Source organism: Oncorhynchus mykiss, chromosome 28, assembly GCF_057628025.1.
Source record: "Oncorhynchus mykiss isolate SJ-2025 chromosome 28, ASM5762802v1, whole genome shotgun sequence".
Classification (NCBI taxonomy): domain Eukaryota; kingdom Metazoa; phylum Chordata; class Actinopteri; order Salmoniformes; family Salmonidae; genus Oncorhynchus; species Oncorhynchus mykiss.
In genome coordinates, this window is record NC_143049.1 from 16,881,565 (window position 1) to 16,894,771 (window position 13,207).

The 13,207-nt window shown below is 43.0% G+C and overlaps 1 protein-coding gene across 4 annotated transcripts in view; it reads left to right on the forward strand.

Annotated features, from left to right (window-relative positions):
* The window catches only part of LOC110508635 (solute carrier family 22 member 23), a 55,777-nt gene that overhangs the window by 29,162 nt on the left and 13,408 nt on the right, over window positions 1-13,207 (forward strand). For all 4 annotated transcript variants that reach the window (XR_016492852.1, XM_036966130.2, XM_090225517.1 and 1 more), the window contains exons 4-5: window positions 5,003-5,171; window positions 8,856-8,983. Coding sequence is in view for 3 of the 4 variants with exons in the window: in XM_036966130.2 (XP_036822025.2) it covers window positions 5,003-5,171; window positions 8,856-8,983 (297 nt within the window). In the remaining variant the exon portion in view is untranslated. The remainder of the gene's footprint in view (window positions 1-5,002; window positions 5,172-8,855; window positions 8,984-13,207) is intronic.

Sequence of the window (13,207 nt, forward strand, 5' to 3'; positions counted from 1 at the left end):
AGTAGCCGAGCCGACAAATCTGTCGTTCTGCCCCTGAACAAGGCAGTTAACCCACTCTTCCGAGGTCGTCATTGAAAATAAGAGTTTGTTCTTAACTGACTTGTAAAATAAATGTAAAAAACAGGATTGGGACAATATTCCACAGGCCACAATCAACAGCCTGATCAACTCTATGCAAAGGAGATCAGTTACTTTATGCATGACACAATTCATTTTTCCAGTTGTTTACAGACAGATTTAACTTAATTCACTATCACAATTCAGAGTCAGAAGTTTGCATACACTAAGTTGACTGTGCCTTTAACCTGCTTGGGATAGGGGGCAGCATTTTCACGTTCGGATGAAAAGCATGCCCAGAGTAAACTTCCTGCTACTCAGGCCCAGAAGCTAATATATGCATATTAGTAGTATTGGGTAGAAAACACTCTGAAGTTTCTACAACTGTTTGAATGATGTCTGTGAGTATAACAGAACTCATATGGCAGGCAAAAACCTGAGACAAATCTAACCAGGAAGTGGGAAATCTGAGGTTTGTAGTTTTTCAACTCCTTGCCTATTGAATATACAGTGTCTATGGGGTCATATTGCACTTCCTAAAGCTTCCACTAAATGTCAACAGTCTGTAGAACCTTGTTTGAGGCTTCTACTGTGAAGTGGGGGAGAATGAGAGTTGATTCAACCAGGTGTCTGGCAGTGCCATGTGCTGATCATGCGCGCACACGAGAGGTAGCTGCGTTCCATTGCAATTCTAAAGACACAGGAATTCTCCGGTTGGAACATTATTGAAGATTTATGATAAAAACATCCTAAAGATTGATTCTGGTTTGACATGTTTCTACGGACTGTAATATAACTTTTCGAACTTTTCGTCTGAAGTTTTGCCTGGACTTGCCCACGCCTTGTGAGTTTGGATTTGTTTACCAAACGCGCTAACAAAATGAGTTATTTTGACATAGCAAACAAAACAAGCATTTATTGTGGAACTGGGATTCCTGGGAGTGCATTCTGATGAAGATCATCAAAGGTAAGTGAATATTTCTAACGCTGTTTCTGACTTTTACTGACTCCACAACATGGCGGGTATCTGCATGGCTTGTTTTTGTGTGATTATTGCATGGTTTGCTTTTTCCTAAAAGCTTTTTTGAAATCTGACACAGCGGTTGCATTAAGGAGACGTGTATATATCTATAATTCTGTGCTTAATACTTGTATTTTTTTTATCAAAGTTTATTATGAGTATTTCTGTAAATTGATGTGGCTCTCTGAAAATTCGCCGGATGTTTGAGGCACAACATTACTGACCATAAAGCGCCAATGTAAACTGAGATTGTTGGATATAAATATTAACTTTATTGAACAAAACGTACATGTATTGTATAACATGATGAACATCAGATGGCACTCAAAGGACATAAAAGGTTAGTGATTCATTTTATCTCTTTCTGCTTTTTGTGACTTTGGCTGGAAAATGGCTGTGTGTTTGTGATTAGGCTCTGACCTAACATAATCATATGGTGTGCTTTCCCTGTAAAGCCTTTTTAAAATCGGACACGATGGGTAGATTAACAAGAAGTTAAGCTTTTAATTTGGTGTATTGCATATGAAAGTTACATATTTCAAAAAAATATTTTTGAATTTCGCTCTCTGCCTTTTCAGAAGAATGTTGTCGAGGCGGAACCCCTAGCCGTAAGAAGTTTTAAACAGCTTGGAAAATTCCAGAAAATTATGTCATGGCTTTAAAAGCTTCTGATTAGGCTAATTGACATCATTTGAGTCAATTGGAGGTGTATCTGCAGATGGATTCCAAGGCATACCTTCAAATTCAGTTGCTCTTTGCTTGACATCATGGGAAAATCAAAAGTCAGCCAATCACCTTAGAAAAAAACATTGTAGACCTCCACATCCTTGGGAGCAATTTCCAAATGCCTGAAGGTACCACGTTCATCTGTACAAACAATAGTACGCAAGTATAAACACCATGGGACCACGCGGCCATCATACTGCTCAAGAAGGAGACGTATTCTGTCTCCTAGAGATGAACGTACTTTGTTGCGAAAAGTGCAAATCAATCCGAGAACAGCAGCAAAGGACCTTGTGAAGATGCTGGAGGAAACGGGTACAAACGTATCTATATCCAGAGTAAAACGAGTCCTATAATGACTCAACCTGAAAGGCCGCTCAGCAAGGAAGTGTTCCAATAAGTGCTCACTGCTCCAATACCGCCATTAAAAAAGCCAGACTATGGTTTGCAACTGCACATGGGGACAAAGATTGTACTGTTTGGAGAAATGTCCTCTAGTCTGATGAAAACCAAAATAGAACTGTTTGGCCATAATGACCATCGTTATGTTTGGAGGAAAAAGGGGGAGGCTTGCAAGCCGAAGAACACCATCCCAACCGTGAAGCACGGGGGTGGCCGCATCGTTGTGGGGGTACTTTGCTGCAGGAGGGACTGGTGCACTTCACAAAATAGATGGCATCATGAGGCAGAGAAAATATGTGGATATATTGAAGCAACATCTAAAGACATCAGTCAGGAAGTTAAAGCTTGGTCGCAAATGGGTCTTCCAAATGGACAATGACCCCAGGCATACTTCCAAAGTTGTGGCAAAATGGCTTAAGGACAACAAAGTCAAGGTATTGGAGTGGCCATCACAAAGCCCTGACCCCATCCTGTAGAAAATATGTGGGCAGAACTGACAAAACATGCGCGAGCAAGGAGGCCTACAAACCTGACTCAGTTACACCAGCTCTGTCAGGAGGAATGGGCCAAAATTCACCCAACTTATTGTGGGAAGCTTGTGGAAGGCTACCAACATTTTTTTGACCCAAATTAAACAATTTAAAGACAATGCTACCAAATACTAATTGACTGTATGTAAACTTCTGACCCACTGGGAATGTGATAAAAGCTGAAATAAATAATTCTCTATACTATTATTCTGACATTTCACATTCTTAAATAAAGTGGTGATCCTAACTGACCTAAGACAGGGATTTTTTTACTAGGATTAAATGTCAGGAATTGTGAAACTGAGTAAATGTATTTGGCTAAGGTGAAAGTGAACTTCCGACTTCAACTGAATGTCCGTGTGTACTGTATTTAGAAGGAGCGGGCCCTGGGAACACAAATGTGTTACAGACACAAACCCAGTAGCCGGGGTCAGTGAGGCAAGGGGGAGGGCATGAGGAGATCATGTGATTGCTGGGGAAAAGACAGTGGTCAGATATTGTAGTGTTCTCAGAACAATGGGCCTTCTTTGGCTCACTGGACGTTCAGTTCTTGAAGTTGCATGCTCTATTAGGATCCCACACTGTGTTTGTGTTACTCAACTGCTTGTATTGGTAAATGCAGCAAAAATAAGAAGATTATCACTTTTGTTGGTAAGGCTACCCCTAGTCAACCTTCGATGATATCACCCTGATGTTCAATGACCACCTTGTTGTCACCAAAGCCCTTTATTAGTGCATTTGGTCACTCCTGTCACCCTGGCTTTCTGTGAGTGTTTTGCTTGACATCAGCTGAGCACTGATGGTTGGCGGTTCGGATCTGGAGCAGGGAATTGTGGGACTGCTGATTTAGGAGGGGTGGGGAAGATTAGGGTCAGCTGGAGGAAGGTGCTTAGGTGGCCCCCACCTTCACCCCTCAACCCCCATTCTGCCCCTTCAGGAGTTTGTTTGTGTGTGTGTCTGCATGAGTGTCTTACATGTTTTCATACGTAGTCATTCTGTACAGAATGTTCTGTTAGTGCGTCCGTATGTGTGATCCTCACAACCACAACACCAAACCAATGCTATTCCCATTGACCATGACTTTACTCACAAAACTCCCACTGAGCTACAGGATGAGGTTATTCAAAAACCCAACATTCCCTCTCCCCCCTCTCTTCACTCCTTCAGTCATAGCTTGGTCGTTCCAGCTGTGTTACTGTTAGTGTCAGGTTGAAGTTACACCAAACGCAACCCCCCTCCTCTCTCCCCTCTTCCCCCTCTTAGCTTGGTGGTTCCAGCTGTGTTACTGTTCCACGAACACAGAGCATTATTCATACGAGCTAGGAGGGGGGCAGATCCTAATTGAAATTCCAGGCTTTTCTTTGGTAGTGGAGCGAAGCTACAGCCTGCAGTCTCTGTATTATCCCCGGCCTGTCACCTTGAAAGACCCATCTGGAGCTGGGCCGCGTGCTCCGGGTGCAGAATGCGGCCGCCAGAAAATAAAACAAGTCAAAAAAGACAGGAGGAGATGTAAAGGAAGAAATTAATGGAGGACAAAAGGCTGAGGGAGAGAAAGGGGAAGAAAGAGGCAAAGCAACTGTTACAATACCAGACACCTTGCCTGCTTTTAATATATTTTATAATGTGTGCTGCTGCAGCGTCTAGCTAGCCAGCTAAGGGGCTGAGTTGTGTGTTTCTGCCGGCTAGCGGCTAGCGAGGTGGTGGCATGCATGCTAATGACTGTATGAATGAACCAGGATCTTTCTTATCGTAGCTGGGGAGAAGTAAGTACAAGTTGGCCATCGTTAGTTCACCGCAATGGGCTCGGTTCAGGGCAGTGACTCTTCAGTGCTCTTAAGACAAAATAAGCAAATATTTGACGTCATATTCTCTGCATGATAATTGCCAATTTATGCCGTGGCGTCAGTCATACAATGTCCCTGATCTTACCTCTGTATTGCATCAGTTCCAGACAAGGTAATTAGACAATGTTCACAATAGTGGCATCGGTATCAGGATACCTCCTCTCCTTCCCAGGGATGGAGCTGTGTGGTGGAACTAGTGCCACTCTCCCCTCTGTCCACTCTCTGTCAAGTTGAGAAAATGTGGGGGTGACATTGTTGACCTTTGGTTTGACTTGTAGGCTAACCTCTCTCCTCTTTCTCTCTTCGTCCGTCCGTCCGTCCGCCCCCCCCCCCCCCCCCCCCTGCGGTCGAGCTCTGTCTGGAACTGTGACTGTGCCTATGTCTGTATTGTAATATTACTCAAGTCTTCTCTTTCTCTTTTCCAGGGATTGAGCTGTGCCTACCAGCCTGGCGTTTCTCCATGACCATGGTGGCCAGCTTCGTGGTGCTGGGCGGGCAGCTCCTTATGCCAGGGATGGCATACCTCTGTCGAGACTGGCAGGTCCTGCAGGCCGTCATCATCTGCCCGCTGATCCTCATGGTCTCTTATATCTGGTGAGGACAACACCTACTTTACTCCCCATCTCAGGCAAAGCACAAAACAGTTTTGGGACAGGCTATACCCCCACCACCTGCTTTAATTTAGCATCTTTGTATTGATATATTTAGCTGTTTATTATACGGGTGATCCCATTGAGATTGATACTGATTTAATTTACTTGGTTACTTGCTATAGCCTACCACTCCCAATAATCATACACTACTGTTCATGATTGGGTTATATTGTAGGCTAATGTGGGTTCTGTTTATCCAATGCTTATATTATGTACACTGCCGGTCAAAAATTTTAGGACACCTACTCATTCAAGGGTTTTTCTTTATTTTTACTATTTTCTACATTGTAGAACTATGAAATAACTATTAAGTAACACATATGAAATCATGTAGTACCCAAAAAAGTGTTAAACAGAGATTTTTAAAATAGCCACCCTTAGCCAGCTTTGCTCACTCTTGGCATTCTCTCAACCAGCTTCACCTGGAATGCTTTTCACTCTGCAGTCCAACTCATCCCAAACCATCTCAATTGGGTTGAGGTTTGGGGGATTGTGGAGGCCAGGTCATGTGATTCAGCACTCATCACTCTCCTTCTTGGTCAAATAGCCCTTATACAGCCTGGAGGTGTGTTTAGTCATTGTCCTCTTGAAAAATAAATGATAATCCCACTAAGCCCAAACCAGATGGGATGGTGTATCGCTGCAGAATGCTGTGGTAGCCATGCTGGTTAAGTGTGCCTTGAATTAGAAATTTCCACCGGTCTGTCCATTTCTCGATTTTCTTGGCCCAAGCAAGTCTCTTCTTATTATTGGTGTCCTTTAGTAGTGGTTTCTTTGCAGCAATTCGACCATGAAGGCCTGATTTCACACACACTCCTCTGAACAGTTGATGTTGATGTGTCTGTTACTTGAACACTGCAAAGCATTTATTTGGCCTGGTAACTCTAATGAACTTATCCTTTATAGCGGAGGTAACTCTGTCTTCCTTTCCTATGGCGGTCCTCATGAGAGCCAGTTTCATCATAGTGCTTGATGGTTTTTGCGACTGCACTTGAAGAAACGTTTCAAAGTTCTCAATGCTCCGTATTGACTGACCATGTCTTAAAGTAATGGACTGTCGTTTCTCTTTGCGTATTTGAGCTGTTCTTTCCATAATATGGACTTGTATACCCCCCTACCTTGTCACTACGCAACTGGTTGGCTCAAACTCATTAAGAAGGAAGGAAATTCCACCAATGAACTTTTTAACCAGGTACACCTGTTAATTGAAATGCATTCCAGGTGACTACCTGGAAGGTGACTAAGCTGGTTGAGAGAATGCCAAGTGTGTGCAAAGCTGTCATCAAGGCAAAGGGTGTCTATTTGAAGAATCTCAAATAAAAAATATATTTTGATTTCTTTAACACTTTTTGTTGGTTTTGTTGGTTACTAATTGATTCCATATGTGTTTCATAATTTTGTTTTACAATGTGGAAAATAGTTAAAATAAAGAAAAACCCTTGAATGAGTAGGTGTTCTAAAACGTTTGACCGGTAGTGTATGTATGAAATAGAAGTGGGAATAGCGAGGCATGGGAGAACACTCTGTCTTACAGTGCCTTGCGAAAGTATTCGTCCCCCTTGAACTTTGCGACCTTTTGCCACATTTCAGGCTTCAAACATAAAGATATAAAACTTGATTTTTTTGTGAAGAATCAACAAGTGGGACACAATCATGAAGTGGAACGACATTTATTGGATATTTCAAACTTTTTTTAACAAATCAAAAACTGAAAAATTGGGCGTGCAAAATTATTCAGCCCCCTTAAGTTAATACTTTGTAGCGCCACCTTTTGCTGCGATTACAGCTGTAAGTCGCTTGGGGTATGTCTATCAGTTTTGCACATCGAGAGACTGACATTTTTTCCCATTCCTCCTTGCAAAACAGCTCGAGCTCAGTGAGGTTGGATGGAGAGCATTTGTGAACAGCAGTTTTCAGTTCCACAGATTCTCGATTGGATTCAGGTCTGGACTTTGACTTGGCCATTCTAACACCTGGATATGTTTATTTTTGAACCATTCCATTGTAGATTTTGCTTTATGTTTTGGATCATTGCCTTGTTGGAAGACAAATCTCCGTCCCAGTCTCAGGTCTTTTGCAGACTCCATCATTCTTCCAGAATGGTCCTGTATTTGGCTCCATCCATCTTCCCATCAATTTTAACCATCTTCCCTGTCCCTGCTGAAGAAAAGCAGGCCCAAACCATGATGCTGCCACCACCATGTTTGACAGTGGGGATGGTGTGTTGCTTTTACACCAAACATAACGTTTTGCATTGTTGCCAAAAAGTTCCATTTTGTTTTCATCTGACCAGAGCACCTTCTTCCACATGTTTGGTGTGTCTCCCAGGTGGCTTGTGGCAAACTTTAAACGACACTTTTTTATGGATATCTTTAAGAAATGGCTTTCTTCTTGCCACTCTTCCATAAAGGCCAGATTTGTGCAATATACGACTGATTGTTGTCCTATGGACAGAGTCTCCCACCTCAGCTGTAGATCTCTGCAGTTCATCCAGAGTGATCATGGGCCTCTTGGCTGCATCTCTGATCAGTCTTCTCCTTGTATGAGCTGAAAGTTTAGAGGGACGGCCAGGTCTTGGTAGATTTGCAGTGGTCTGATACTCCTTCCATTTCAATATTATCGCTTGCACAGTGCTCCTTGGGATGTTTAAAGCTTGGGAAATATTTTTGTATCCAAATCCGGCTTTAAACTTCTTCACAACAGTATCTCGGACCTGCCTGGTGTGTTCCTTGTTCTTCATGATGCTCTCTGCGCTTTTGACGGACCTCTGAGACTATCACAGTGCAGGTGCATTTATACGGAGACTTAATTACACACAGGTGGATTGTATTTATCATCATTAGTCATTTAGGTCAACATTGGATCATTCAGAGATCCTCACTGAACTTCTGGAGAGAGTTTGCTGCACTGAAAGTAAAGGGGCTGAATAATTTTGCACGCCCAATTTTTTCAGTTTTTGATTTGTTAAAAAAGTTTGAAATATCCAATAAATGTCGTTCCACTTCATGATTGTGTCCAACTTGTTGTTGATTCTTCACAAAAAAATACAGTTTTATATCTTTATGTTTGAAGCCTGAAATGTGGCAAAAGGTCACAAAGTTCAAGGGGGCCGAATACTTTCGCAAGGCACTGTATCTGTGTAGAATCAGAGGGAAGCTTCTTGGACCCTAGGGAATTTTCCAGTTGCTTCCCCACTGTAGTAACAGTCATAATAGCGTATGATAATTAATAGCTTAACATCCATTCAAATGACCTCTACTGTTCATGTTACTACAGCTGGTGTCTCTAAGGCCTGGGCAATAAATACTCATTCATTAACCATATTCACACTATATACCTGATGAGCGGCAGGTAGCATAGTGGTTACGAGCGAGAGTACAGTATTGCAGTTATTAATGCGTTTCAATCAGCTAGAAAGAAAGCATGAATGCACACACACTCTCTCACTCACACACACACACACACACAGTACCCGGGGATTCCCACAGAGCCTGAGGAAGGAGGGATAATATATTGAGGTTCCTTTCAGCCTCTCATTAAATCCCAATGGGGAAAAATGGGACTAATTTAATTGATTCAACGGTTCATATTTTCTTGAGCAGATTGTTCTCTTGTTTCCATGTAGGATCTTCCCCGAGTCTCTGCGGTGGCTGCTGGCCACTCAACAGTATGGCCGCTCCAAGTGGATCATGGGACACATTGCCAAGAAGAACCAGGTTAACACCGAGCTGGACACGGATCACATCCTCACAGGTATAGTACACGGGAGAGGTCATCCCTTTCTTAACTGCTCTAGTCACAGGTACACATCTCAGTTTTAAAACTGGTGATATTAATGCTGTGTAACTACTCAGCTCAAGACATCAGTCTTCGGGCTTGAATTTCTTTCTCTGTGTATTTGCTGTGCTTTTGGTTATTTGAAAGTGGATGAGTTTGTCTTCTTCTGAAGGGAAAGGACTTTACATCTACTATTTCCCTAGCCAGATCCGCTGGCTCGTCTCTGAGACAGAAGTGCTTGGTCAGTCTGAATGGATCTGACTGGGGAAATCCCCTTCCTTCCTCTATGCCTGGTTCCCATAGTAACAGTCCTCTCTCCTGGGGCCGAGGGAAATTGGCAGGGTAGTAAACCTACACCATGGCCTTCCGGATGGGACCCTCCGGACCCTTAATTAACTTTATTAGGGCCTTTCGAGGGTGGAGAGGCATTGCTCACAGACAACAGATGGGGCCAGGTCAATCACTTTGGATAGTGACTAGATACAACCATAGGCAGTGCCATACTGTAGGCAATGCCATGTTCCTGCAGTGGACAAGAGAGAACTATGGTATTGACAGAGGAAATGGTATAGATGCCCCTTTGAATGTAACTGTTTTTCTGGGTGATTTGTGTGTTTGTGTGCGCTCATTAATAGTCAAAAGTTTGGGCATACCTACCCATTCAAGGTTTTCTTTATTTTTTAAGTGAATACATAGCAGCATACCATCCTGCATACCACTGCTGGCTTGCTTCTGAAGCTAGTCAGTTCCTGGATGGGAGACGAGATGCTGCTGGAAGTGTTGTTGGAGGGCCAGTAGGAGGAACTCTTTCCTCTGGTCTAAAAAAAATATCCCAATGCCCCAGGGCAGTGATTGATGAGAGAGATATATATATATATATATATATATGCGCTGGAGCGTGTGCTACAGGTGGGAGATGCTATGATAACCAGCGAGCTGAGATGAGGGGGGACTTTACCTTGCAGGGTCTTGTAGATGACATGGAGCCAGTGGGTTTGGCGACGAGTATGAAGCGAGGGCCAGCCAACGAGAGCGTACAAGTCGCAATGGTGGGTAGTATATGGGGCTTTGGTGACAAAACGGATTGCACTGTGATAGACTGCGTCCAATTTGTTGAGTAGGGTATTGGAGGCTATTTTTGTAAATGACATCGCCGAAGTCGAGGATTGGTAGGATGGTCAGTTTTACAAGGGTATGTTTGGCAGCATGAGTGAAGGATGCTTTGTTGTGAAATAGGAAGCCAATTCTAGATTTAACTTTGGATTGGACATATAGGACATATAGCCAGTCTAGCCAGCCCGGGTTTGAATATAAACCAAATTTCTTCCCATTCACATTTTCTCCTGACACACAAATGGACTATAAATACATAACGTTATCAATTTTGTTTACCCTGACCAGATGGACAGCACACATAGTCTGTATGCAGCTGCTATTATTTGTAGCCTACAGTTGATCAGACTGAAATATAGTCTCTTTTTCATCAAATACAGCAGGTCAGATCTCTTTTTATGTAGCCTAGGCTGCTTTTTCTCGTGTCTGTCCGGAGCGATTGTGTTCTCACCTATGCTAAATAAACACAGAAAGAAAGTGGAAAGCCTACTTAAGCACGTGCGGGGGAAAAAAATGTGCTGCCTCAGCCTCTCTCTTTAATCTCACTTTTAATGGATGATGCGATGGAAGCGATCAAGTCATTCTTTATTGATTTCGACATCCCAGAAAAGACAGTCAAGTTCCATATTTTCAGCAAGTAAAGCATTGTACAGTGCAATTACCGCTGCAAGCTCCTTGTAGTTGCCGTTGTTAGCGGAAAGTTCCGGCTCGCCGTGTCCTCTAAAAGCCCATTCTTACATGCCAAAAATGCAGTGGGGTCGATAAGCATTTAAGAATATCCATGTTTCTTATTCCTATCTCGTGGTGTTGCGCAGTTTGAATACGCAGACCTTGGTCCACTTGATCAGGCAGTTTGATGAAAGGCTCCTTCTTAACCAGCTATGGTTGATTAACCAGCAGGTGGTTGAAGAATGCCTTGCGTGGCTAAACAAGGAGTTTTGTAGCTAAAGTCTATGTTCATTAAAAGTAGTTAAAACCTACGCCCCGGTTTGTCATTATACAAGGAACAAACATAACATGGTGTCATATTGGTAGTCCCTATGACGAGACAGAGAAAAGAAAGGAGTTACTCTGCAAATTTCTGCGATGAAAATTGAACATTCTACCACAAGTCAAGTGACGTGAGTAGTCGAAGATGCTAGCTTGCAAGAGTGAGGGCAACAAGCCGCAGCAGTGAGAGTGACAGCAGCGAGAGCAAGGACAACGAGCCGCAGCAGCGAGAGTGAATGCAGCGAGAGCGAGGCTGCATTGGAATCTGTTGACGAGCAAGTTGATGAGCAACATACTGAAGTAAGAGATTGACACTGTTCCTGTTCTCCGTCATGGATAGGCTTAGTCCTCCTACTCCTATGCAGTTAACAGCCAATTTAGCTGACAATTGGAAATGTTTCAAGCAGAGATTCAATATCTACCTAGCAGCCAGTGGAGCAGGGGGAGATGATGACAAATTGAAAGCTTCCATTTTTCTGCATGTTATTGGAGAGGATGCATTGGACATTTTACAATGGCTTTCAGCAAGACGAGGCAAACTTGACATTGACTGTGCTAATGGCTAAATTTGAGGAGTACTTTGTACCAAGCCAGAACGTCACGTTTGAGAGGGAAGTTTTTCTCTGATGATCAGAAACAGGGAGTCAGTTTTGACCAGCATTTGGCTGAGCTGAACACACTGAGCAAAACGTGTGAATTTGAACATCTGAAAGACTCACTAGTGAAAGACAGGATAGTCTGTGGCATACTTGATAATGGACTCAAGGAGAGATTGCTGCGTGAGCAAGATTTAACTTTGGATAAAGCAGTGAATATGTGTCGAGCAGCTGAAACCACCAGAGCACAAGCTAAAGAGCTGTATAGAGATGAGACGTCAGTGTATGCAATAAAAAGAGAGGAGCACCACACACAACGCCTTACAAAACAGAAACAAGCAAAATAGAGCAATCAAAACACTACTTGTGATTCATCCACAAGCCAAGAAATTGCCTTGCAAATGGCACATCTTGTAACAACTGGGAAAAATAGTTTCTCAAAATGCTGAAAAGTTGAAGCTACAAAGGAAAAAGCTTCATACAGTCAAGGAGGAGATTGAATAATTCTTTGTTGATTCTGTGGAAGTATGCCATGCAGTAAAAGATGATCGTAGCATCACTTCCTGTGTCTTCCGAGAGAATGGAGCAGATTAAAAGCAAGAACGCACCTGACCAAACAATGATAGAGTTGAAAGAAACAACACTGATAGGTTGGCCCGTACAGAAAAACTGTTCAAGGAGAGTACAGGATTACTGGATGTCCAGAGCAGAGCTCACCGTTGTGGTTGACATAGTGTTCAAAGGCAACAAGATTGTCATTCCCATGACACGACGCAAAGAAATGCTACAGAAAATAGACAAGTGCCATTTGGGTGAGGAAAAATGCAAACGACGAGGATGAGAAGTAATGTACTGGCCAAGAATGAACCAGGAAATCAGCCAGACCACTGCTTCATGTAAACTGTGTTTGCCCTACAGGCCAAAGCAGCAAGCAGAGCCGCTAATGCCTCATCCGGTACCCAACAGACTCTACTATAAAGTTTACCTTTTTGACTGCAATGGCAAAAGTCACATGGTAACAACAGACTACTACTCAAACTACCCTGAAGTAGCAACACTGACAACCACCTCCAGCAAAGCTGTAATCACCTACCTGAAATCAGTCTTTTCAAGACATGGCTTTGCGTCTGAACTGTACTCGGACAATGGCCCGCAGTTCTCAAGTTTCAAATTCCAATCGTTCGCTGACGACTGGGGATTCCGACACAACACCTCAACTACCCAAGGTCCAACGGCTTAGCAGAGTTCAGTCAAAATTGTCAAAGGTCTGATGAAAAAGCCACACGATGGAAAGGGGGATTTCTTAAAAACTCTGATCTACCGCAGCGCACTTTCACCTGCACAAATGTTGATGGGACGTCGCATCAGAACCAACCTACCCATCCATGAGGACTTGCTAACACCGAGGTGCTCACAAAATCAAACTTGTGAAGGAAAAACAGAAAGACAAACAAACAGCGACACAACAAAAGAGCAAGACAATTACCTGAACTGAAACCTG